Here is a 27848-nt window from a genome sequence, read left to right as displayed (position 1 = left end):
ATCCCAATTTTCTGAGTGGTGATACTCAGATACTCAGTTTCATCAAGACTGGAAAACTATGAGAACTGTGAATACCTGGATTTAGAAATGTTCTAGCATTATCTTACCCTTCTTGGTTTCAGAGAATGGCTATTCAACAATGTTTGTAGCTAACCTGGAGTGAATTTTGTGTGTATTTGTGCATGAGGGAGAACGACAAAGCTTTGCTTCTTTGGTTAACCAAAAAAAAGTAAAAAAGCAGTTGTGTGAGGCAGGCTGGATCTTCTTCAACAACAGTTTATATTAGTTTAAATAATTTCTTTTGAAGGGTGATGATTTATCAGATCTTAACTGCTAGGAGTGTTCTTGTTCTTAAGTTTCCTTATAATGAAAGACAGTACTCTTTACTAACGGCGTCATATGAGCTGGGATTTTGTTAGGTATTGACTTTTGTATTTGCTTCACAGGTGGTTTGTATTCGCTCCACTTGGAATGCTCTCTCCCCAAAGCTGAGTTGTGACATGAGACCTCTCATTTTGAAGACCCTCAGTGAACTGTTTTCTCTGGTTCCTTCCTTAACAGTCAATACAGCTGAATATGAGGTATGCATTCAGAGCTCAATAAATTGTCTGTTTCTACATTGGGAAGACATGTGCTTTATCATAACTTTTGGAAAAAAATATTCGTAATCTTTTGTTTGCCAAAAATCATTTAGCACTTTTTGTTCTGTGAACATGTTGATATCTTTATGGACTCCTAGGAGTAGGAGGATATCCACCCTTATCAGTCCTCTGTCTTTGAGATTTATTTACATGAAGGATGCCAAGTTTTTATTATGAAAGTATAGTCAAGATTTTTAAAAGCCCATATGTTAAAATAGTGTTTGTAAAATAATAGAATTCACGAGGCCAACAGTTTAAATGCATTTTGTTGGTGTTTTAAATTCTAAAAAGTGTTAACAAAGGCTTTAGTAAGGCAGGGCAGACGTCTGAGTAGTATAGACATAGAGTCATTTGTGGTTTTTTTCTAGCTTAGGCATAGAGATTTGATTTTTTATGTGTTAGTTTACATTTTCTATATATAACTTTGCTTTTCATGTATACTCTTCAATGAAGACGATTGTAAAATCAACCTGTCCTAGGAGAGGAAAATAATTTTATGAACTAGGCAGTGTTTGTCATTGTAATGAATTGAAACACTTGGTGGAAGATGTTTTGCTGTAAGATTCACGTATTTCTGTTTAACATTTTCTTTGTTATCTCTTTGAATGAAATGAGAGGGTGGCAGATTCATTTATATCTCCACTTTTGTAGCCATATCCCCTTTCAAGCTCACCTTTTTATTGACTTTTCCTTCAAAGAGCCTCAATTGATTTCCACTTGAAGTCTTGGTGAACCTTTAGTTTGATTTAGTGCTTCACAGACTTTGATAAACTGGCCCTCTGTAAGATTCCAAGAATAGTCCCTTACTTGTTTTAGATCACATGATAAGACAGGATTGTAGGATAATACTTCTAATCATTCTAAATGCTACACAGTGAATAAAATCAAATTTGTCCTTACCAAGGACACAATACCTAGCATGGTACATAATGTATATTCAGAACCTAGTTGTTGAATGAATGAATGAACCAATACAGGATATTGTGAGTTTATTCTCATATTTGGGCTTTTGTTTTGGGGTATTAAAAAAAGAATCAATTCATGACTCCTAGAGTATATAGTTCACCAACAGTCTTTTTTATGGCCACTGTTCGTGGGTACATACCCTATGTTGTCAGAAAATCTGCCAGGCTACTGATAAGGAGCCCATACTAAAACACAAAATAAGGACTTTGTATGCAGTGATACGTATATTTATTTTCTGTCTTCAAGGGCTGAACTCATATACCTTTGTGTTGCTTGTACTTTCAGTTTTTATTACATTGAATTTATGAAGTGGCTTGTGTGTTTTTTATGTTTGCTTACATTGGTAAGCTGTAAGTTGTCTTTTGGACTATTTTTTTTTCCTTCAAGTTTTACATTCCTTTTCAGTGACATTTTATTTTGGTTTATCTTCATGCTTATAATAACATTAGGATTCCTCTGTTGTTCAGATAGATGGCTTTGGGACAATTTTATCCATCAGTTTCCTCCTAGTAGGGAGATTTTTTCAGTGACCAGAGCCCACCTGGCAGCAGAAGTAAAGAAACGTAGAGAAGACCCCTCTCCAATCTGTCGCTCTGTATCTCTTTCTCTCTCGGTCTCTCCCTTTCTCCCCACCTCCCCCACTTTCTCCCTCCTTCCCTTCCTTTCTCCCTCCCTCCTCCTTTCTCTTCCTGTGTGTGTTTAAATAATTTGTTTTCTCTTAACTGCTTAGAGTTTGTTTGTATATAAGCCCTAGTTGAATAGAGTTTTCCCAAAACATTTCTTAGGTCATTACTATCCCTAGTCACCTCAAATACCTTGTGTTTACCAAAAGTGAAGTCCAGTTTCTTTATATGGAGCCAATAAGGTCTTTTAGAATTGGCCTCATTCTGCTTTTCTGCCTCCTGCACTCCAGGAAGACCAAACCATTGTAGATTCCTTCTCCGCTTCTAAATTTTTCCATTGCTTTTCCTTTGTTCATGTTGTTCTCTCTGTCTAGAATTACTTTCTTTTTCACCTCTAATTTTAAAGTCTATTTTAGGAAATAAAGAATTGGTTTAAGTTATCCCATCCTTTGAGAATTTTTCTTCCAACGGGAGTCTATTGCTCCCAAAGTTCTTTATCTATACTGTCTTAAGAACATTTATTTCTATTTTATACTACAGGTATATGTATACATATATTTTCTCCATTAAAATATAAGCTTGTTGAAAATAGAGTCCATGTTTCAATTTGTATATTTTCTGAATTGCTTTGCAAAGTGCTTGATCATTCATTGATTGACTCAGAATATATTTATTAGAACTGTGCTAGGCCTTAGAGATACTAATAAACAATAATAGACACTATTTTAAGTAGTTATTATATTCCCCAGTGCTCTTCCAGTTACTTTATATCAATTAGTTCTAATATCTGATAGGAAGTTATTATTTTTCATTTTATAGCAAAAGAATCTGAGGTTTTAAGAGGTCTATCCATTCATTAAACAAATATTTATTGAGTATCTGCTACATGCAAGACAAGTAACTGAACCAACACTGTAGTTTCTAAGTGAAAGCTGTTTTCTAAACCCAGGACTTTCTGGCTCCAAGGCTATATTTTTCCATTATACCATGTTGTCAGTCCCTGCCTTCTGAAAGCTCAAAAGTTGGTAAAGGATATAGACATAAGCAATAATAATTATAATAACATTTGATAAGTACAGTTACTCAAAGAGCTATGAGAGTGTGGTTGTGGAAGTGACAAGCATTCTTAGGAGAAATCTAAGGAAACCTTATTTAGTTGGTGCTATTAGGCTAGGATCGTGAAGAATTAATAAAATGTTGCTTTTCATTGATGTTTTTAAGAGAATATGCAAACACGAGGTATAGAAGAACCTCATATGATTTAGCAGGGCAAGAAGTTAGATGTGGCTGAAATTAAGAAGACATTGGGGCTTCCCTGGTGGCTCAGTGGTTGAGAGTCCGCCTGCCGATGCAGGGGACACGGGTTCGTGCCCCAGTCCGGGAAGATCCCACATGCCATGGAGCGGCTGGGCCCGTGAGCCATGGCCGCTGAGCCTGCGCGTCTGGAGCCTGTGCTCCGCAATGGGAGAGGCCACAGCAGTGAGAGGCCCGTGTACCGCAAAAAAAAAAAAAAAAAAAGAAAAAAAAAAGACATTTAATGTTGGAAGATAAATGGCTTTTTATGCTCAATTATTTATTAAATATTTGTCATTTGAGGAACTGGGCTTTATAATCTTTATGTACTGGCCTTTGAAATGAGAAAGACAGCCACTGCTTTAAGGAGTGTACAAGCTAGTAGGGAGTTGACCACATACACAGATAATCACATTAGATGCTAAATTGTGCCATGTGCCGTATGGCCTCTTAGAGAAGGGAGAGCTCTCTTCTGGGTAGGGGGTTAGGAATAGAGGCATGAAAAAGGAGAGTGACATTTGTACTAAGACTTGAGAGATCAGTAAGAAATGGTTAGGTTTCTAAATTCAATAATCTTAAAATCTCACCTTGTTTAACATATCCATATGTTTAGATGATAAGTCTGTTTCTGAGTATTTTCATTTTATGAATGATGGATAAGTACAGATTAAGTCAGTTACTAGTGGTATAATTTTTAAAGTGATTTAATTTCCACATTTGCTACTTTAGATTGTTTACTCTCAATTTTATCTTTGTCTTAAAATTTTATTCTGTTGTTTGTTGATTTTTCAGAATTTTAAAGTTCAAGTCCTCAGCTTCCTCTGGAACCACACTCAAAACAAGGTACTGTCACAAGGGCATCAGTGAAACAGAACCAAGCTTGGGAAAGAACTGTGGAATAAGACTCTTAGGATAAAAATATAACTCCCTTGAAATGATGCCTTCTTGATTTTAAAAGAATTGTGACTGTTAATAAATTTAGGTTTTAAAAATTATTCTTAATTTATGCCAGTTAATACATTTTCACCATAAAATGCACTTGTTACTTTGTGACACTGACAGATACGAAGAGGGAATGTTGCCATTGTCTCTCCTTTTAAAGGTCCTTCCTCTTTCCTTCTTTGCCCCTCCCCCACCGATAAGCACATCAAACAAAAACTCCGCTCCATTTTTTGTTTTGTTTTGTTTTGTTTTGTTTTGCGGTACGCGGGCCTCTCATTGTTGTGGCCTCTCCCATTGCTGAGCACAGGCTCCGGACGCGCAGGCTCAGCGGCCAAGGCTCACGGGCCCAGCCGCTCCATGGCATGTGGGATCTTCCTGGACCGGGGCACGAATCCGTGTCCCCTGCATCGGCAGGCGGACTCTCAACCGCTGCGCCACCAGGGAAGCCCTGTTTTTGGTTTTTTTAAAATTTTTATTGGAGTATAGCTGATTTATGATGTTGTGTTAGTTTCAGGTGTACAGCAAAGTGAATCAGTTATACATATACATATATACACTCTTTTTTAGATTCTTTTCCCATATAGGCCCTTACAGAGTACTGAGTAGAGTTCCCTGTGCTGTACAGTAGGTCCTTATTAGTTATCTATTTTATATATAGTAGTGTATATACTCTCCATTTTTCGAATGTCATTTCCAATCAAGGAGTATAGAGCAGGGGGTGTTGGTGATGTTCCACCTGGCTCATGAGTGAAAAAGCTTAGATTCCAGAAGGCCAGCTCTCCCGGGGAGTAGCCGGAGACTCAGAGTCCAGTTTCAGGCCTATCAAACTCTATACCCTCGTACTCCTTCCGCTAAACCGTACCACCTCATGGGGACTTGAGCAATTAGGAGTTATTTTATGTTTAATGTCCCAACTAGGATAGAAATGTGGTTTTTCTGATGCCTCTGTCCAGTGCTGTTTCCTCTCTATTTTTAATTGGGATTAAAAATAGCAAGGCTTGAATACCACTTCCAAAGCACTGACTATAGAACTTTGAGGTTGGTCGGGGAAGCTTTTCTTTCTGCCTCCAGAGTTGATGTTTAATATATGTTGTTTCTTTTGTTTATCTTACTTTTACTCTATCTAGGACCCAGTTGTAGCAAATGCTGCATATAAATCTCTGTCACACTTCGGTGCCAGGGAGCACACCATTCTTCATCTGCCTGAAAAGGTAGGTTTTTCTGCTTTCTTACCAGTATCTCTTTACTGCTACATTTTATAACTTTACTTATATCCCCTGCTTAGGGAATTCTTACCTGTAACTCTAGATATGTTGTCCATAAAAGATAAGAATTTATATTTATAATTTGTTTAATCTGTAGTAGATTGTAGAGGTCTTAGACTTCACAGATAATGAACTAAAAGAGATGGAAGGTGGAAATGAAATCTCTATAAGGTGACTTGGTGTATGACTGCATTGCCCTGTGCCCAGGGCAAGGTCTGCGTCACTATAGGAACCACCTTACCCAGTTAGTGCACCGTCTTGAACTTCACATCCAAGCACGGCCTGCACAGAGTAAGGTTTTCTACCACCTGGGCAGCCAGAGATCTTTCTTTGTGATACAGAATTGAAGTGCCATCTGAAAAAAATCTGCTATTTATTCGTTTACTTTGAAATGATATATAGGTTAGACCCAGAGAACTGGATGAAGAAAGTATCACTCTCTTTTAAGGGTTAACACACTGTGTGATATTATCTTAGTTTTTAGACTAAACTAAAAACATACAACCTTTTCTACTACCTACCTAGTATAACCAGCTTTAAATTCTCAGGTTATATTAAGGAGTTAAGTGTATGATTTCTTTCTTTTAAAAAAATATTTATTTATTTATTTATTTATTTAATGGCTGCATTGAGTCTTTATTGCTGTGCGCGGGCTTTCTCTAGTTGTGGCTAGCGTGGGCTACTCTTTGTTACAGTGCACAGGGCTTCTCATCATGGTGGTTTCTCTTGTGGCGGAGCACAGGCTCTAGACACGAGGGCTCAGTAGTTGTGGCTTGCGGGCTCTAGAGTGTAGGCTCAGTAGTTGTGGCGCATGGGCTTAGTTGCTCCACAGCATGTGGGATCTTCCTGGACCAGGGCTCGAACCCATGTTCCCTGCATTGGCAGGCAGATACTTAACCACTGCACCACCAGGGAAGTTCCTAAGTGTATGATTTCACATTTAGTGTTACTGCTAATTCAAAGGCATACAAATGGTTATTTAATGCCGTTACAGTGTAAGGAAGACATTGTGTTAGAAGTTATGCATAACATTACCCAGAATCTGTCCTTGAGGTGAAGTGGCAAGTTTTATTGTGAATTTCTTGGGATCCTCAGGCATTAAAATGAGTTGACTTTTTCTTCTGGGTTGAGCTTATACAGAGATTAGATGCCAGTAGGAACCAGGCAAACTTCTGTTTATTGAATTGAATTGGAGGGACTGAAGATAGGCTCTTGTAAAACCAAATCCTAAGTGAGGCAGGATTTCCCGTGTCACTGAGAACTCGAAGACAGATCGGCCAGCTTGTGCAGTTATCACAAACAGGAAGCCTTAACAAAAGATGTCCTGTGACTCGTAAAATGTTAAAACTGGGATTTCAGACTACACCATGGTGACTAGCAATACCCATAACTTCTGAAGAAAAGGGGGAGAAAGGTAAAGAAAAAGGAAAAAATTACATGTAAATTTGGTATGTAAACTCCTACCAATAGATTACCTACACTATCTGGAAAGATACTTTTTCTTATTTTATATATATACGTATATATATATCTTTTTGCTGCACTGGGTCTTAGTTGCGGCACGTGGGATCTTCATTGCCGCGTGCGGGATCTTTGTAGCGGCACGTGGGTTCTTAGTTGTGGCATGCATGCAGGATCTAGTTCCCTGACCAGGGATCGAACCCTGACCCTCTGCACTGGGAGTGCAGAGTCTTAACCACTGGGCCACCAGGGAAGTCCCTATATTATTTTAAATAAGCAATTGGTAATTTAGATCACAACATAATGATTACCTTTATTTTTAACTATTATTACTGAAACATTCCAGCTGGAATGATAGCTTTTATTAAATAACTCCCATATACCCTTGACTGTTTAGTCTCTACCTCTTTAAATATTGTTATGTTTCTATTTTATCATACTTGAGGGGTTTGTTTAGTTTCTGGTTGTGTTTCTTAGAGTTATTACTCAGCTAAGTGCTGTACGCAGTCAAATATTAGATACTTTCTTAATCTAACTCTTGTATATCCTCTGATCCCTGAATAACCATAAAAAGCTCTTTATACCTTCCAACATAAAGGGTAGTGATGTACTATATATGCTTGAGTTTTCACCAGCAGAACGTGAAGAGCTGTAAAGGAAGTCTCTAAGACTTATTTTAGCCATGCTTTTCAACCTTTTTTCTGCCCTAACCCCCTTCTAGGATGTGATTCCCTCTCATATGTAACAGAGGTTCACTACCGTGGATATTCTTAACTGAGATTAAGATGAGAGGACATATGGTTTAAGAGCCCACCCCACTTCAACCCCCAGTTTCTGATATAGAGGACCTTCCTCCGCATGGAGAATCATTACTTACAGGACCACACCATGCATTGTTCTTCTTCTTTTTATTAATTACTGATTTTCAGTTTGGCTGTTTTAATATCTAAGAACTAAAAGTCCAGAAAATGGTCAGTATGTTCATATTCCAAACAAGTCCCTGAAGGCTAAGGGTGCAACCCAGTCAGATCCCACCTCTGTTTTGTAGATAGTGGCAGTGATGTGAAACTGTGGCTCACTTTCTACAAAAGCATACTTACAACTGTTTCAAAAGTCTGTGCCAGGTAGGGACTCCTCTAGTGTAAAATCTAAGATTGCTCCTTGTTGTCAGAGTTTACTCACTCTGCACCAAGGGCAGTTTGGTTTACTCACAAAACTGAAGGCTACTTGTATACCTTTCCAGTGAAAGGTGTACAGGTTCTCTTTTTCTATTTGTGGAAACTTGTGAAATAATCTTTTAACAGAACATATGGTGAATTTCAAGTGGAAATGTTTTTTAAAAAGAAAAAAAATTTTTTTAAGATATTATCCACATGGTTACTTTTGTGGATTATAATTCAACTACTTTTGTAAGTACACCTTTAAATTTATTAAAGAAAGATTTCTTGTTCATTGCTGCATCAGCTTAAACTGTGAAACTTGTTGAAAGAAAGCTAACAGGCTGGTAAAACAGAAGGCATTAAAGGAGTGACAGACATCAGAAGGAAGATTTAGGGTTAAACGAAACAGTACCATCTAAGGTAAGATGCAAAATGTCAATGGAAAGTAGAGCTGAATGAGATATCGTGTGAGTCAGGGATTTGAATAGCAGATTCATTAACTCATCTTTCTTGTCACTGGTTTGTTATTAGGAAGTTTTGTGGGATTGTTGATGATAGACACTTAACACTTGCATTGGTTTAGTGATTATTTATTGGACATATACTAAGTGCTAGGCTGTCTTATGAGCTGGGAATGTTGAATGAAACCATGTGTGAGGTGAACGTGATAACCACTACACTACGGAAATAAGGCCAGTGAATGAATCCATGTGTTTGTTGGTTTGTAAAAATATTATCGTTAATCACTTGAAACATGCAAGTCTAAAGTTGGTCAAAAAATTTGGGGGGGGTGCTTCTTTGAAGACCTGTTGATTTCAGTGTCAAAAAATAAACATGAATAATTTTTCCCTTTTAGTTTGTACTTCTTTGTCTTTTTAGCTATTTATCCTTCTCCTTTGCCTTCTTTAGTGCCCCCTGACACCCCCAAAATGAAACAAAACAGAAAAACCAACCAAAAAAACTATAAAGAATTGTTTTTCTGGTAAAACAGTCAGTAATGGATAAACATTTAGGTTGACTCTTCTCTCTGACTTGGGTTCTTTAAAAAATACTTGGCTGCTTAAATATTAAACTTTTTATTATAGAGCTCTTAAGATAGGGTTGTTGATTTCTGGAGTTAATTTGAGAAGCGAGTAATATAAAAGAACTTATTATGCACCCTGGGTTGGTATTAATGTGGTGTAACCTGTTCCGCTTTGATTTAAGCGAATGTTATTGCTTTCATCAGAAGCTGTTTCTCTTTTTAAATGAATTTATGCAGATACTTAATGAGTTCCAAATAAATCCTCTGTTTATGCACAAACTCCTGGATTTTCTTAGGTTGCACACACAGAAACGTGGTTGAAAGGTTATCTGGCTCAGAAAATGTAGTTAAGTAAGGCATTCTGTAGGATAAGCTTTCCAATATTCAACTTAAAGCAGATTTTAAAAGTAATTTATCATTTTATATTTGGCTCTCCCTTTAAGTTTCTTCAACAAAGCTTAGCTATAATTGGAAGGGTGTAGTTGGTGTGTGTATGTGCATGCATGTGTGTGTGTGTGTGTGTGTTCTAAATAGACAGTTTTTTCCTGGATGTTTGAGTAGCTAATGTAATATAGTTAGCAACATTTTATAATTTTAACAAGTATTTTTTTCACATGACTTCCCTTGATTTTCCTTAGTAGTACTCATGTTGATCTTATTCACTTGTTGCATACAAACAAAGGGAAAAGCCTGGGACTAGCATAGGGAAGCTGGAACAATTACTTCTTTAAGAGATGAGCAGAGGAGTAGGGAAATGCCATGAAACCAAAGTCTAACAATAAGTGCTACTTAGTTTAGGAGAATCAGCTCACCTTTGAAGAAACAAAATTGAAGGTGTAATCATACCATTATAAGTAGACAGAGTATATCATCTATACTTAAATTACAGTACATTGGGGCTTCCCTGGTGGCACAGTGGTTAAGAATCCTCCTGCCAACGCAGGGACATGGGTTCTAGCCCTGGTCCTGGAAGATCCCACATGCCGCGGAGCAACTTAAGCCCCTGCGCCACAACTACTGAGCCTGCGCTCTAGAGCCCGTGAGCCACAACTACTGAAGCCCACGTACCTAGAGCCCGTGCTCCCCAGCAAGAGAAACCATGGCAATGAGAAGTCTGCGCACTACAACGAAGAGTAGCCCCCGCTCACTGCAACTAGAGAAAACCCATGAACAGCAACGAAGACCCAACGCAGCCAAAAATAAATAAATAAAATAAAATAAAATTACAGTACATCTCTAGTGTCTTTGTTAACATACATGTGTATGTAAGATGCAGACATATGTTATTTATCACACAGCAGATAAATTAATATAGGGATGCAGTTATGTGAATGCAAAATTAGACAAGATGGATGAACAGATCTTTTTTTTTTAAATCCCCAACCTAGTAGGTCTTCTTTAGTGGCTCTTGGAAATATTGATGGCCTGGGTGCTGTGACTCATTGAGCATTTAAACTGGATAGGCTAAAATGTGTGCAAAAAAGATCAGATTCATTTTATACTACATAGTTCTGGAATTGGGAGTACTGGTCACTTGGCCTAGTTCATCCATCAGCTGAGGTCCCTCTGAAGGTGGTGGCAGCTTCCGCCTCTATTTCCTACGCTTCCGCTTGTGCCGCTGCCTCTTCTGCAGCCCCTCCTCCAACCCACACTCTCCCCTCCCCTTTCCTCTCTTTCCTATTGCCTCCCTTCCTCCCTTCCTCCTTCCTTTCTTTTTAAATAACTTTACTGAGATATAATCCGCATTCCATACAATTCACCCAGTTAGAGCATGCAATTCAAGTGGTTTTAGTGTATTCAGAGAACTGTGCAACTAATCACAGAGCTGCCACAATCTAATTTTAGATCGTCTTGTTAGCAATCAATCCCCATTACCCCTTTCTTTCCCCCCAGCGCTAAGCAACCGTTAATCTACTTTCTGTCTCTGTAAATTTACCTGTCCTGAACCTTTCCTATAATGAAATCATATAGCATGTGTTCTTTCGTGACTGGCTTCCTTCACTTAGCATAATGTTTCCAAAGTTCATTCATGTGGAACACATATCTGCACTTCATACCTTTTTATGATTGAATAATATTCCATCGTGTAAGTGTGCCGTATTTCGTTTATATGCTCATGGACATTGGAGTTGCTTCCATTTTTGCTGTTACAACTAATGTATTCACATTCGTGTGCAAGTTTTGTGTGATCGTTTGTTTTCACTTTTCTTGGTCATATACATGGGAGTGGAATTGCTGGGCCATACAGTAACTCTGCATTTCACTTTTTGAGAAACTGCCAAACCGTTTTCCAAAGGGGCTGCACCGTTTTACCTTCCCACAAACAGTGTGTGAGCGTTCTGATTTCTCCACATCCTCACCATCCCTATGAGTTTTCATATTAGCTTAAGTGTTTACCGCTGGCTTCCACCTCCCCGAGTCTCCTATCACTTGTGAATGTGACATGTAGCAGAGCTTCCCAGTGCTCTGATGCTCTGGTGCGGTATCTGGTGTTATTCATGTAGTCTCCAGCTGTAAGCATTGTTGTCTGTTTCCCCCCATATGCTGTTCAAATATTATTTTCAATTTGTACTATGATGTGTAAAAAGTCAGGAAGCAAGGTAAACAGACCCAGAACCAACTCCTTCTTTTGGAAACTTTTTAGGCAACTAGGACTAGTTAAAATCTCTAAGATACCTCTTGATGATACCAAATGTGGCAAATTCCAAGTATATACACAGACCAGAGACACTCAGAAAACCCTGCTTGTCAGAACCAAAAGGTTTGCAAAGGTGCCAGGGTTTCTCTGGTGTGCGCTGATATCAACAAATGCAGGCATGCCCTCTGCGGAGCATGCATCATTGTTATCTCTGTAATTATGGCTGGCTCAGTCCTCTGAGAATTAGATCCTCAAGACTGAATCAGAATTAAATCTTGTCTTGGAAAGTGCTTGGTGGTCAGGTTGCTTTCACTCCTTCACTAGTGAAAAGAACACTAGTTATGATTGAAAGGCTTCATCGGAGTTGGGGTTATTATACTTGAGAAGCATTTTATCTCTGTTTGCTTTTATCCCCCTGCAAGAATCCTGACTCAGTGCAGTTCCTAAACGGAACAGTGCTTTGGGGACCTATGAAAAAGGCAGTCTGCAGGAATTGTTAATTATTTCTAAAAATAACTCCGGGAGACAGGCTAATGGTAATGACTGGGTTCTGGCACTTTATGGTTATAGCAACCACATTTATATATTTTGATTTCCTCCCCTAATGCTTAATTATCTCCATGTGGGCATTATCATGGTGTGTCATTGAAAGTATTAAAAATTTAATTAATTGCTTGACAGTTAAAGCTTGTGGAAACTACAATAGTGGTAATCTTTTTACATTTTTAATTTTTGGTTCAAATAAACCTAACTAATCACAGAGTAACCACAAAATCTTCAAATGGCAAATTAGACACTATAAAGTATAGCTACCAACTGCAGATTTTAGTGTTTTTATATTCCATAGCAACAAACTGCCGAGTCTAAAAAAAAAGTCAGCTAAAGCATTCTGTGTCTTCCTGATCTCTACTATGTATATTCTACTAGAAGATTTTAAGCTTTGTCATAGAAATATGGCTGAAATCACAAATTTTAAACAAATGTATTCAGACAAGGCAAATATTTAATTATAAGCTACAGAAGTTCAATATATTGAATGTGTGTTTGCATTTTATTGTCAGATAGTGTAAAATTTTATTAGTTTTCTATAGGCTGGTTTATGGTGATTTTCTGACTATATTGCCATTAGTTCTTTACATGGATCTGGGAGTGTATCTAATAAGATGATTAGAGTTTACCATTTAGTTAATCTGAAAATGAATCCATTTTAAAAATTAATTTTAATGGTCTTTTGACATTGTAGAGCAATGAGTCTCACTTAATTTTTTAAAGGAAAAGATTTTACATAATATTTTAGTATCACCTTCTCTATCATTTCAGGTAAGACCAGAAATCCAAATTCCTGATGATCTAGATGAAGATGATGAGGAGGGTGATGAAAAGGACGTGGATCTTTCCATTCCTGGTTCTTGCTATCTCAAACTGTTGTCACTCACTGCTCCTTCCGTCTTACCAGGTGACTCCTATTTTGTGTCAGGGAAGCTAGCATTTTTTTTAGTGATTTTAACTGTCTGATTAATTGTGCTCTTTTGTGATGAATACATATTATAGCTTACTTTAATCTTAAATACTTATTTTCTATGTGTCTTATAGGGACTGCTTGAGGTAGTATGGTGTTCAAAACACTGAAAAATGTTAGACTCAAGTAAAAATAAACTGGAGAACTAGTTTAAACAACCATTTTCACTGAAAAATTTAAATTCATCTCAAAAGTTAAATTTATTCTACAAGACAAATTTGCAGTGAGACTTTACGTCACTGATTCAAATGGTTCTTTAGCTTATTTATATATAAGATAAGTGAAAAGATCATTAGAATCTTCAGAAATTTCCTAGGTAGTTTCATCATTAGAAATATATTCTTCCTAAAGAAATGGTGGTACTAGTATTTGAGAGCTATACAGTAATGCTTTTAAAAAATAGATTAACTTGTATGGTCGTTCAGCATTTTTTTTTCAACTTTGATATAAAGCGTACAGGACCTTGACATTTTAAAAAATTATTCTAATTATACCTAATTATTCTAATTCAATAGTAGCCAACATTTTCCCAAGCATGCATCTATTACCTTATTCTGTCCCAAATCTACCCTGAATGTTCATGGATGTAAAAATTTAATTTCTGAAAATTAAGTTCAATAAACACAAGAAATGTCATCTTTATCTTCTCAGTCATAATCTCAGTAGCCTGTAATGTTAGAAGTTTTTATCCTTGGTTTCATCCCACATGGAGATTCCTGAGGAATTCAGCCAAGTATATAGTAGTATTTCTTGCTAGACAGAGCTCCTGTCCCAAATTCCTGCCTCATTTCATTAGAGAAAACTGAACGGTACAACTTAGACAGAGTTCACATTTTCTTTTCTCCTGATGTCCAGAACAAGCCTTAAGGACTTGTTCCCTTTTTCTGTCTCCTGTTCGCCCCCACTTCCTACCTGAAGGCTCTTCAGAGTCTAGGACCTCCCCTGCAGTTAATAGTAAGTCCAAGGAAGAAAAAAGCCGTCAGTTATCCAAAGTTCCTCCTGTATCCCAGAATAACCTTAGAGTTCAAAGTCCTCTTGGGCTTTTGCATTCATGGTATTTTACTTTCATTTAAACTACTCTCAGGGCTGGCATTATTTGATAATTCTTAATTCTCTGAAGAGCTTGACAAGTAGACAAATTTTCATTCCTGGCTTAGTCTTCATGCAGATGTGTACTTATCTCTTGACATGTATCAGCTTTTACCAGAATAGGATGTCTTCTGAGAAAGCATGAAATTCTTTCCTCACAAATGCATGATTCTTAGGTCCATTCTGAAAAGTCTATACTCCTCCCAAGCTTGAAGCAGTCAAACATGTGCATGTACATACAGGAATTGAAATGTATGACCTGCAGTTGGATATTACTCACACTTTTCATTTAGATGATGTGTTGATCAGGGTCTTTGCAGGAAATTCAGAGAGAGTAAGTGAGAGTTTAATAAAGGGACTGCTTAAAGGTGTGTTGTCAAGGTTAAAGGAAATTCACAAGCAATAGTGAATCATCTAAAAACAGTTAATGTCCCTCAGCCTGAAGAGGTAAGGGAAAGGAGCAGTTAGGAGAATAAGAGAGAGCTTCTGTGTCATAAGAAGCTCCTAAGTGGAGCAAGGCCCTTCAAAAGAGGGATGCAGACAACCTGGGGCAGTCCTGCAGGAGGGTGTCTGGGGAGTACATGCCCTCACCTCTGTTTGCACCCTGTGATCTCCTGCCAGTGTCTCCCATTGGATGAAGCCAACTAAAAGCCAGAGGACAAGGGAGTCTGATGATGCAGTTGTGAAAGGTTATTCTTCCCGGGGCACAGAGTAGGGTTGAGAGGGTGGATCTGGAGGCGTAAATAGAAAACATACTACACAGGTGTTCTCTGGGCTTTGAATGGAGAAGCTTTGTTGCACCTAGGAAAGTTCTATATAGGAATGACGGAACTGGGTACATAATTCATGTTCCAGTGAGTACTTCTGCCTTTAATTTTTTTTTTTTTTTTTGCGGTACGCGGGCCTCTCACTGTTGTGGCCTCTCCCGTTGTGGAGCACAGGCTCCGGACGCTCAGGCTCAGCGGCCTGGCTCACGGGCCCAGCCGCTCCGCGGCAGGTGGGATCCTCCCAGACCAGGGCACGAACCCGTGTCCCCTGCATCGGCAGGCAGACTCTCAACCACTGCGCCACCAGGGAAGCCCCTTCTGCCTTTAATTTAATCGTGGTCATTTAAAGGAGACTTTTAGACCTATTCAGAATGAAATTCGAGTTTAGGTAGACAGACTCTTGCTTTTTGTTCCTATAATAAGAGGCACCTGTGGTGGTTTCCTTTTTTATTTTCCATATGATTTGTTTAGCTTTAATTTTTGTTGTTTTTGTTTCTGCATTGGGCAACCTCTAGTGGTCCTTAGGAAAATAACACTTGAATATAAACCTATAGTGCTAATCAGGTATTTTGTTTGGATACCCTATTGTCTTCTGATCCCACATTACTGCATTACCTTATAATAAGTGAAGATGTCAAGCAATAAAGAGCTTGGGCTTAATTAGAAGGAACACACACAAAGAAATAATGAATTAATTTTTAAAAATAAGTGTACTGATATTACTGCAGAATGGTGGATAGTCATAAAGGGCCTCTCTGAAAATATCTAAATGACAGGAAGGCGCCAGTCATGTGGACATTGGGGATTAGTGTGTTCCAGGTGGAAGGAATGGCAAGTGCAGTGGCCTTGACTTAGATATGAACTTTGTGTTATTGAGGAATGGAAAAAAAGGCCATGTGGAAGTGTGTCTTTAACACAGCTAGGAAGGAAGGTGGGTGGTAGAGATGAGGTCACTGGGAGAGTCAGGGTCTAGGTCATAGAAGCCCTTGATCATTGTCAGACGTCTTGTCAGTTATTCTATGTACAGTGAAAAAGCATTGAAAGATGTTAGGGAAGGAAATGACATAAAACTCTAGCTTCTTTCTGGGTAGAGGATGGTTTAGAGGAGTGGTCATGAGGAGAAGAAACCAAGAACTAGTTTTTAAAGTTATCCAGATGAGGAAGAGAGAAGATAATGACTGGGCAAGTAGCAGTGCAAATGGAGAGAAACTGATGGATTTGAGATATATTTTTAAAGGTAGATCTAAAAGGACTTGCTACATATAAGGAGTGTGAGAAAGAGAGCAATTAAGAATGACTACGTTTTTAAGCTTGAGTTACTGGGTGCCATATTCTGGTTTGGGGAAGACTAAAAAAAGGCTGGGAATCAAGAATTGTTTTTTTACTTTGTGAAATTTGACATGAAATATAGCTAAGTTGTTGTTGCTGGTGTGTGTGTGTATGAGTTAAGAATGAATGTTTCTCTTCTAGCATACTATATTCACTCCACTTTTGGTCTCCTTTTATTTCTTTCAGCTTTGGAGGAATACATCACTTGTGAAGCAAGAAATGGTGAATATGCCCCGTGGGGTGTATCACTCTGCATTAAAAGGAGGTGCCCGCTTAGATCAAGGAAAGACTGTAGCAGGAATCCCCAATTTTATGTTGAAAATGTATGAAACGAACAAGCAACCAGGTTTGAAACCTGGCCTTGCAGGTAAGCACAATACATAGTATCAAGGTACAGGATTTTAATGTGATGATTTAAGTTTCTCTTCCAAGTAGGGTGTAATAGGGCATGGAAAGGCATTGCTGCTGCTGCTAACGTCTAGACACAGCTGGATGAATTACAAAAATGAATCACATTTTATTTATTTTTTTTTTATTTTTATTTTTTTTTTTGTGGTACGCGGGCCTCTCACTGTTGTGGCCTCTCCCGTTGCGGAGCACAGGCTCCGGACGTGCAGGCTCAGCGGCCATGGCGCACGGGCCCAGCCGCTCCGCGGCATGTGGGATCCTCCCGGACTGGGGCACGAACCCGTGTGCCCTGCATTGGCAGGCAGATTCTTAACCACTGCGCCACCAGGGAAGCCCATGAATCACATTTTAAAGCCATCAGAGAACTGTAGAAACAAAGACATAGATAAAACAGAGAATAGACTGAAATTATGGAATGGAGAGAACATTTATATTGTTCCCTATGGACCTGTCCCACGCCCTGGCCCCTACCCCATGGGAGATATTCACTGATTCTGGCTGTGGGCTGGGATTGGGTATTGGCCCAGGAAGAGGCCTGTTGGAGGTTAGAGAAACCAGTAAAGCTTTTAGTGGTTCCATGGGACTAGGCTGATGTGATGATTAATTTTATGTGTCATCTTCATTGGGCTAAGTGATGCTCAGATAACTGGTAAGTATTATTTCTGAGTGTGTTTCCAGAAGAGGTTAGACTTTGAATCAATAGACTGAGTAAAGAAGATCACCCTGAGCAGTGTGGGTGGGCAACATCCAGTCCATTGAAGACCTGAATAGAACAAAAAGGGTGAATTTGCTCTCTTTGCTTGAGCTGGGAGATCCATCTTCTCCTGCCTTTGGACATTGGTGCTCCTGGTTCTTGGGCTTTCTGACTCAGACTGAATTGCACCACAGGCTTTCCTGGTTCTCTAGTTTGCAGACAGCAGATCATGGGACTTCTCAGCCTCAAAAATCTTGGGAGTCAGTTCCCATAATAAATCTCCTCTTGCTTATCTACATATCTGTACCTATATATATATATCCTGTTGGTTATGTTTCTCTGAAGATTCTAATACAGGTCACAAACTGGAGATTTTCCTCATAAGCAATTTGATGACTTTTGAGTTTGCACTGAAAGTTAAAGAACTAGGCTGATGCTTCTGAGAGGCAGTGAAATCTCCAGTCTTGTGGTGCTTAGGAAACAAAGACTGGCTAGGAGAATGGGCCTGAAAACAAAGCACACAAGTAGTGAATTGATACTGAGATCTACAGCTCTTTTCACCTGGATGCACTTACTAATTTTGGCCTCAGATAGAGGCTGAAATTCAGGCTTGACCTTAACAAGAGGCTGGTGCAGGAGGCAGAGAAGCCAACAGAGATCATGACATTTATGTGGTAACCTGGGTGACAAGACTGGGGACTTGAGACCCTTCAAACACACAGCCTGTTTCTCCCTTAAGATATTTGTCAAATTTTGCAGCTTTGTGGGAAGTTAAAAGCTAAGCTGAAAACTTCTGAGGACAGATCCAAATCTCTGAATCTCCCATAATCTTTCTGTATTGAAGAGTCAAAGACCGATTAGACTGTCAGTTGAAAATCTTGAGGAGGCATGCCTTAGGAACAGGGTTGAAACAGAGGTAGACTGAGATTTACCAAAGCTATAGTCAAGCCTAACTCAGTTAAATCCCTCATTCACCTGAGATGATCTGTCCTTCACTCTGTCTGCCTAACAGAGGAGAAAATCCTCTGATTAAAAAAATAATAATATCATTTAGAATTTCTGTGGTTCTTTCATATACTGTCCAGTGAAAAAGTGCTAGACATATGAAAAAGGAAGAAGCTAGAAATGAAAGGAATATTTCATGGAGATAAAGAAGTCAGTCCATTAGAAAAGTATCACAATTCTAATCAATGTGCCAAAATAACAGAGTTTCAAACTATATGACAAAAATTAGCAGAACTGGGCTTCCCTGGTGGCGCAGTGGTTGAGAGTCTGCCTGCTGATGCAGGGGACACGGGTTCATGCCCTGGTCTGGGAAGATTTCACATGCTGCAGAGCAGCTGGGCCCGTGGGCCATGGCCGCTGAGCCTGCGCGTCTGGAGCCTGTGCTCCACAACGGGAGAGGCCACAACAGTGAGAGGCCCGTGTATCGCAAAAAAAGAAAAAAAAATTAGCAGAACTAACTAAATAGACAAATCCACAATAATAGCGGAAAACTCTTAAATAGCTTTTTCAACGGTGTGATGAACAAGCAGACAAAGAAATCAAGTTCACAAAATATATGAATAATACTATGAACAAACTTTACTTAAGTGACATATGGAACATTGTATCTTACAATGATAGAATTTGTATGCTCTTTAACTGTAAGTTGGAAACTTATCAAAATGGTCATATGGCAGACCATACATTTCAACAGATTTCAAAATATTGAAGTCATTGAGTCTGTCCACTGACAACAATGGGATTAAGCTAAACTAAATAACAAAAAGATAACTAGAATTTCTCCATTCGCCTAGAAATTGAACAGTACACTTATAAATCATCCATGGATCAAAGAAAAAAATCAAAATGGAAATCAGAAAATAATTTGAACTGAATGATAATGAAAATATGCCAAATTACAACTTGTGGGATGCAGCTAAAATAGTGTTAATAGGTGATAAAAACTCTCCAGAAAGTGGGCATAGAGGGAACCTACCTGAACATAATAAAGGACATATACAGCAAACCCACAGCAAACATCATTCTCAATTGTGAAAAACTGAAAACATTTCCTCTAAGATTAGGAACACAGCAAGGATGTCCACTCTTGCCACTATTGTTCAACATAGTTTTGGAAGTCCTAGCCACGGCAATCAGAGAAGAAAAAGAAATAACAGGAATACAAATTGGAAAAGAAGTAAAACTGTCACTGTTTGCAGATGACATGTACTGTACATAGATAATCCTAAGGATGCCACCAGAAAACTACTAGAACTAATCAATGAATTCAGTAAAGTTGCAGGATACAAAATTAATGAACAGAAATCTCTAGCATTCCTACACACTAACACCGAAAGATCAGAAAGAGAAATTAAGGAAACAATCCCATTCACCATTACAACAAAAAGAGTAAAGTATGTAGGAATAAACCTACTGAAGGAGGTAAAAAACCTGTACTCAGAAAACTATAAGACACTGATGAAAGAAATCAAAGATGACACAAACAAATGGAGAAATATACCATGTTCTTGGATTGGAAGAATCAATATTGTGAAAATGACTATACTACCCAAAGCAATCTACAGATTCAATGCAATCCCTATCAAATTACTAATGGCATTTTTTTTTTACAGAACTAGAACAAAAAATCTTAAAATTTGTATGGAGACACAAAAGACCCCAAATAGCCAAAGCAATCTTGAGGGAAAAAAATGGAACTGGAGGGGTCTTCCCTGGTGGCGCAGTGGTTGAGAGTCTGCCTGCCTGCCAACGCAGGGGACACGGGTTCATGCCCCAGTCCAAGAAGATCCCACATGCTGCGGAGCAGCTAGGCCCATGAGCCATGGCTGCTGAGCCTGCGCATCTGGAGCCTGTGCTCTGCAGTGGGAGAGGCCAGAACAGGGAGAGGCCCACGTACCGCAAAAAAAAAAAAAAAAAAATGGAACTGGAGGAATCAGACTCCGTGACTTCACACTATACTACAAAGCTACAGTCATCAAGACAGTATGGTACTGGCACAAAAACAAATATAGATCAATGGAACAGGATAGAAAGCCCAGAGATAAACCCACACACCTATGGTCAACTAATCTATGACAAAGGAGGCAAGGATATACAGTGGAGAAAAGACATTGTCTTCAATAAGTGGTGCCGAAAAAACTGGACAGCTACATATAAAAGAATTAAATTAGAACACTCCCTAACACCATACACAAAAATAAACTCAAAATGGATTAAAGACCTAAATATAAGACCGGGCACTATAAAACTCTTAGAGGAAAATATAGGAAGAATACTCTTTGACATAAATCACAGCAAGATCTTTTTTGATCCACCTCCTATAGTAACGGATATAAAAACAAAAATAAACAAATGGGACCTAATGAAACTTAAAAGCTTTTGCACAACAAAGGAAACTATAAACAAGATGAAACGACAACCATCAGAATTGGAGAAAATATTTGCAAACGAATCAACAGACAAAGGATTAATCTCCGAAATATATAAAAAGCTCATGCAGCTCAATATTAAAAAAAAAAACCCAATCAAAAAATAGGCAGAAAACCTAAATAGACATTTCTCCAAAGAAGCCATACAGATGGCCAAGAGGCACATGAAAAGCTGCTCAACATCTCTAATTATTAGAGAAATGCAAATCAAAACTCCAATGAGGTATCAACTCACACCAGTTAGAATGCGCATCATCAGAAAATCTACAAACAACAAATGCTGGAGAGGGTGTGGAGAAAAGGGAACCCTCTTGTACTGTTGGTGGGAATGTAACTTGATACAGCCACTATGGTGAACGGTATGGAGGTTCCTTAAAAAACTAAAAATAGGGCTTCCCTGATGGCACGGTGGTTGAGAGTCCGCCTGCCAATGCAGGGGACACAGGTTCGTGCCCCGGTCCGGGAAGATTCCACATGCCGCGGAGTGGCTGGGCCCGTGAGCCATGGCCGCTGAGCCTGCGCGTCCGGAGTCTGTGCTCTGCAACGGGAGAGGCCACAACAGTGAGAGGCCCGCGTACTGCAAAAAAAGAAAAAAGAAAAAAAAAAGATGATAAAGGAAGGAATAATAAAGATAGGAATAAGAATCAGTGCAATAGGAAACACAGGAAATAAAATAAGCAAAGCCAAAGGTGATTCTTTGAAAAGTTTAACGAGGACTTCCTTGGTGGCGAAGTGGTTAAGAATCTGCCTGTCAGTGCAGGGGACACGGGTTCCATCCCTGGTCTGGGAAGACCCCACACGCCATGGAGCAACTAAGCCCGTGCGCCACAACTACTGAGCCTGCGCTCTACAGCCTGCGAGCCATGACTACTGAGCCCGTGCGCCACAAGTACTGAAGCCCATGGGCCCTAGAGCCCACGTGCCACAACTCCTCAGCCCGCGTGCTGCAACTACTGAAGCCTGTGCTCCTAGAGTCCTTGCTCCACAATAAGAGAAGCCACTGCAATGAGAAGCCCGTGCACTACGACGAAGAGTAGCCCCCGCTCACCACAACTAGAGAAAGTCCACGCACAGCAACGAAGACCCAACGCAGCCAAAAATAAATAAAAATTAAAAATAAATAAATAACGCTGCTAGTTTAAAAAAAAAAGTTTAAGAAAATTGATAAAGCTGTTGTAAGGCTGGACAAAAAAATAGAGAAATGTAGATCACCTGTATCAGGAACAACAAAGGAGACATTACTTCAGGCCCTACAGCATTCAAAACATTAAAGAATATTTTGAAGAACTTTTAGCCAATGAATTTCACAGTTTACATAAGATGTAGAAATTCGTCAAAATATAAAACTTTGCAAAACTGACAGAAGGAGAAATAGACTATATGAATAGTTTGATATGTATTAAAGAAATCGAATCTGTAGCAGCTTTCCCTCAAAGAAAACCTAGGTGCAGATGGCTTCCTTGGTGAAGTCCTCAAAAAACTTAAGGGAGAAATAACAGTGGTCTTTATAAACTTCAACAGAGAAAAAAAAAAGAAGAGAACACTCTTGATTGAGATCAGCATAATCTTGACACCAAGTAGAAGAAGAGAATAGTAAAGGCCTGTCTCTTCCATGAACATAGTTGCAAAAATTCCCCCAAAGGATGGTAGAAAAGGGAGGAAAAAAGGGAGAGTGAATGTATGTGAGTGCAGGTATGAAGGAAAACTAGTCCACTTATGGGTAGAAACTAAAGGAACCCATATTATCAGGAATTCACAAAGGCTGACATGCACAAGCATTTTTCTTTCATTGAAATTTGTTTTTAAAGAAAAGCTTAATAGAATTTCTAGAAGTAACAGTTCACAAAATTTAAAATAAGGCATGATTTGAAATTTTCTCATTTATTTACAAATGAATAAGGCTTGTCAGTAAGTGATCGTTTCAATATGGTAACTTATTATAGCTCTTTTTTTTTATTCAGTTAAAAATCATAATTTGCTTAGCATATTCTTTTAATTTCTAAATCTCTCTATACAGATTGATTGAATATGGATTACTGAGAACCTAATTAATGAGTTTTTCCATAACCAATGTTTTTATTTTTTTAAGGTGGTATGCTATTTTGTTATGATATTTCAATGTATCAGAGTAAAGATGGCAAACCATTGAATAGACTGATGGCCAATAGAGGGCGAAGTTTCAAGCAGACTTCACTCGCTCTAGTGCATGAGGTAGGTGCCTTCCCATGCTCTGTAACAGGTTCTTCTTGCTTATATATGTTTTGGGGTTTCCCTCCTTCACTTTATGCCCATGAAATTTAGTGTGTGTTTGGGAATTATTTTTCTCTTTATCGTAATTAATTTACGTGGTTTTTAAAGACAACCAGAATAGTTGAGCCAACTGAATACTAAAATATTTTGAGGTATTTCTCAAAGAAACTGGCATGCTTCCCCACTGTTCAGCCTATTAAGGAGTAGTATCTTGGAATTTGGTTTATTTCATCAGTATTTAACTTCTATATTTCAGAATAAATACCAATTTATTATTTAAAGAAATAATTTTGCCTGTTTCTTTTTTTTTTTTTTTTTTTGCGGTATGCGGGCCTCTCACTGTTGTGGCCTCTCCCGTTGCGGAGCACAGGCTCCGGATGCGCAGGCTCAGCGGCCATGGCTCACGGGCCCAGCCGCTCCGCGGCATATGGGATCCTCCCGGACCGGGGCACGAGCCCGTATCCCCTGCATCGGCAGGCGGACTCTCAACCACTGCGCCACCAGGGAGGCCCTTGCCTGTTTCTTAATTGTGATCCTTTGAAAGTATGTAGAGCACCAGTGTTTATATTTTGTGAATGTTGGGAATTAACAGTAAATAATAGTGTTTAGGGAAAAAAAAAAAAACCTTTGGTTTTAGTGTTTATTTAATTTTTCTTTTAGACCACACTTTTAAAATAAAGTTACGTTATTTTTTTGCTTGAAATCTGATCGTTGCAGATGGTAAGCAATACAAGAGGGAAGAGGGAAATTGTAAAGCACTTGGGAAATTTGTTTTTTTGTTGTTTTTAAAAATTTTATGACAGTTACTCATTCAGGTATATATAAATTAAAATGTATGAATGAATAACAAAACAAAATATTATGGCAAAGAGGTTTATTTTACATAATTTAAACATAAGTTATATACAAATTATAAATGAAAATATATAAATTGTAAAAATTTTAAAGGATATGAGGTAAAAATAGTGCTTCTACAGTATGTTTGTATTAAATCTTATTTTGAGACATAATTTATAAATCTTGGCATCACTAATTTGATTTGATTATATTCTGTGTCATACCAATTGCCACCAATTAGCATAGCCAGGTTTTTTGTTTATTTGTTTTTTGGCCATGCACGTGCATGGCATGAGGGATCTTAGTTCCCTGACCAGGGATTGAACCTGTGCCCGCTACAGTGGAAGTGCAGAGTCTTAACCACTGGACTGCCAGGGAAGTCCCAGCATAGCCAGATTTTAAAGACCCACCTCTATCCTAGCCACCCATATTAGTTTTATATATTTAGTTAGAATTGAAATTATGTAAATATTTGGTTCAGAACCTTTTTTGTCTAACACAGTGTCTTTATTTAACTAAGGAGGGAAGAAAGATCTGGGGAGAGCAGTGTTTCTCTGGGAAGAAGAGAGGTTTAATTTCATAAAAGGGGAAAAAGCATAGGTAATTTCTAGATTTGTTCTCCCTAGCATATTATTTGTTGGTATGGAGAAGAGAGAGATTTGGTACCTTTTTGGGTTTTAAAGCTGCGGACTTAACGTGGATAACCAAATTGTTAAGTATTAATGGAAGCCTAATTTTAAAAGTACCATCAGAAAAGAAACAAAAAAAGTGTTAATGTGGAGGTAGCAGAAGACACCTAATAAATTCAGAAAATGGAATCAGAATTTATGAGGTGTACCTTAGATGTGAACAGAGAAAATATTTGGGTTATGATACTTGTTGCTTGTATTTTAGAATGCCTAGAAAATTTCAAGAGATGAGAAAAGATCATAATTTTAGGAGTCAATTGGAAGACACATTAGACAGAATTCTGCCAAATCTATGGTAGGATTTTGTTTGGATTCATTTTCTGCTTACTATAATTCATTTTTTAAAAAAAGAGATAGAGAATGAGCCATTCAGTTTCTCAGACTATCTGACAAGAAATAATAATAATTTTAAGAGCTAGTTAATAAGTATAACAATTGCAATAATAATGGCTAATAACCAGCTCAGATGCTTCAAAATTTGCCATGCATATATTAATTCATTTAATCTCTATATTCGCACTGTGAGGTTGGTACTGTTAATGTGCTTGACACAGGTAAGTAGAGGAGCCTGGAAATTGAACCCAGGAAGTAGGGATTACCCAGTTCTTGAACTACCTTGTACCATCCCAGGGCAATCAGAGAAAAATTTTAAAATACCTTTGGTTTTTTTCAGGATGACTCTAGTATTTCCTAAGTCTCCTCCTTTCTTCTAGTATTTCTTTTGTTGCAGTCCCTTTGCTATTTTTCCAGCTGAAGTTTCTTCAGACTTTGCTTTGGTTCCCATCACTGCTCTGTTCTGAGTCTTTTTGTTTTTAAAAAGCCTGTCGTCGTTGTTTCAATCTGTGTATTAATTTACCCATTGACGGACCTTTGGGTTGTTTCTACTTTTTCCAGATTATGACTAAAGCTGCTATAAACATCATTATGCAGGTGTATGTGTGGACATCTGTTTTCATTTCTTTTGAGTAAATAGCTACCTAAGAATGGGATTGCTAGGTCTTTTGGCGAGTGAATATAAGAAACTACCCGACTGTTTTTCTAATGACTGTCCCATTTTGAGTGCCCACCGGCAACGTAAGGGAATTCTGGTTGCTCTTTCTTCCTTGCCAGTGCTCAATATGGTCAGCTTTTTAAATTTAGCATTTCTCATAGTGGTTAGTGGTTTCCCTTTGTGTTTTTTTTTTTTTTTTTTTTTTTGCGTTACATGGGCCTCTCACTGTTGTGGCCTCTCCCCTTGCGGAGCGCAGGCTCCGGACGCACAGGCTCAGCGGCCATGGCTCACGGGCCTAGCCGCTCCGCGGCATGTGGGATCCTCCCGGACCGGGGCACGAACCCGTGTCCCCTGCATCTGCAGGCGGACTCTCAACCACAGCGCCACCAGGGAAGCCCCCCTTTGTGGTTTTTAATTCATGTTTTTTTTTTAATGACTGCTGATGTTGAACGTCTTTTCATGTATTTATTCACTATTCATATTTTTTCTTCCATAGAGTGTTCTGTTCTTTTCCCATTTTTAATCCAGGTTTTTTGTTTTCAAATGAGAGTTCTTTATATATTCTGGATATAAGTTTTTTTTAAATTAGAAATGTGTTTTGCACATGTTTTTACCTACTCTGTAACTTGTCTTTTCATTTGTCTTTTGAAGAGAAGAACTTTAGTTTTGAAGAATTTCTCAAGTTTTTCTTTTTATGGTTCTTGCTTTTTGTCCTACCTCAAGTCTCAAAGTTTTTCTGCTTTTTTTATCCCCCGTGTTCTCTTTTTTTAAAAAATTTTTAAAAAATGAGGTATAATTTATGTACTGTAAAATTCACTCATTTAATGTGTGCAGGTCAGTGGTTTTAGTATATGCACAGAGTTGCATAGCCATCACCACAGTCAATTTTAGAATATTTTCATCATAATGAAAAGAAACTCTGTACCCATTAGCAATCACTCTCCATTTTCCTCACATCCCAGCCTTCAGCAACCACGAATCCACTTTCTTTCTGTGTAGTTTTGCCAGTTTTAGACATTTTATATAAATGGAATCATGCAATATGTGGGTTTTTTGGTATGGGTTTTTTTACTTAGTATAATGTTTTCAAGATTTATATGTACTATAGTATGTATCAGTAGTTCATTCCTTTTTACAGCTGAATAATATTCCATTGTATGAATATATCATATATAGTTTATCCATTCATCACTTGATGGATCGCCTACGTTTTCTTGTAGAAGAAGCTTTATGGTTTAAGATTTACATTTTAGCCTATGATTATTTGAGTTAATTTTTCATAAGGTATGAGTTATACTTGTTGAGTATACTATCCTTTCTTCACCTAGGCACCTGTGTCAAAAAATCATTTGTTCATATATGTATGGGTCTATTTCTGTACTTAATTTTGTTTCATTGTTCTAAGTGTGTAGACCTTCATCAAAACCATACAGTTTCACTACTGTTGCTTTATAATAAGTGTTGAAATCAAGTAATATGAATCTTCCAATTTTGTTTTAAATTTGGCTGGCTTAAGCCCTTTGCTTTTCCACATAAATTTAATTAATTAATTTATTTATTTATTTATTTTTGGCTGTGTTGGGTCTTCGTTTCTGTGCTGTTGGGTCTCTAGTTGTGGCAAACGGGGGCTACTCTTCATTGAGGTGTGTGGGCTTCTCATTGCAGTGGCTTCTCTTGTTGCAGAGCATGGGCTCTAGGTGCATGTGCTTCAGTAGTTGTGGCGCTCAGGCTCAGTAGTTGTGGTGTGTGGGCTCTAGAGCTCAGGCTCAGTAGTTGTGGCACGTGGGCTTAGTTGTTCCACGGCATGTGGGATCTTCCCGGACCAGGG

General features: G+C 38.3%; 1 protein-coding gene across 3 annotated transcripts in view; it reads left to right on the top strand.

Moving 5' to 3' along the window:
- The window catches only part of FOCAD (focadhesin), a gene marked incomplete at its 5' end in the record, with an annotated part of 286040 nt that overhangs the window by 166601 nt on the left and 91591 nt on the right, over positions 1-27848 (top strand). For all 3 annotated transcript variants that reach the window (XM_079706945.1, XM_079706946.1, XM_079706947.1), the window contains 6 exons: positions 447-581; positions 4316-4366; positions 5593-5676; positions 13334-13483; positions 16904-17084; positions 23343-23464. In XM_079706945.1, the coding sequence (XP_079563071.1) occupies positions 447-581; positions 4316-4366; positions 5593-5676; positions 13334-13483; positions 16904-17084; positions 23343-23464 (723 nt within the window). The remainder of the gene's footprint in view (positions 1-446; positions 582-4315; positions 4367-5592; positions 5677-13333; positions 13484-16903; positions 17085-23342; positions 23465-27848) is intronic.

Source organism: Hyperoodon ampullatus (assembly GCF_949752795.1).
Source record: "Hyperoodon ampullatus genome assembly, chromosome: 6".
In the NCBI taxonomy this organism is placed as follows: Eukaryota; Metazoa; Chordata; class Mammalia; order Artiodactyla; family Ziphiidae; genus Hyperoodon; species Hyperoodon ampullatus.
The sequence above is the reverse complement of the archived record's forward strand: the minus strand, read 5'-3'. Positions and strand labels throughout refer to the sequence as shown.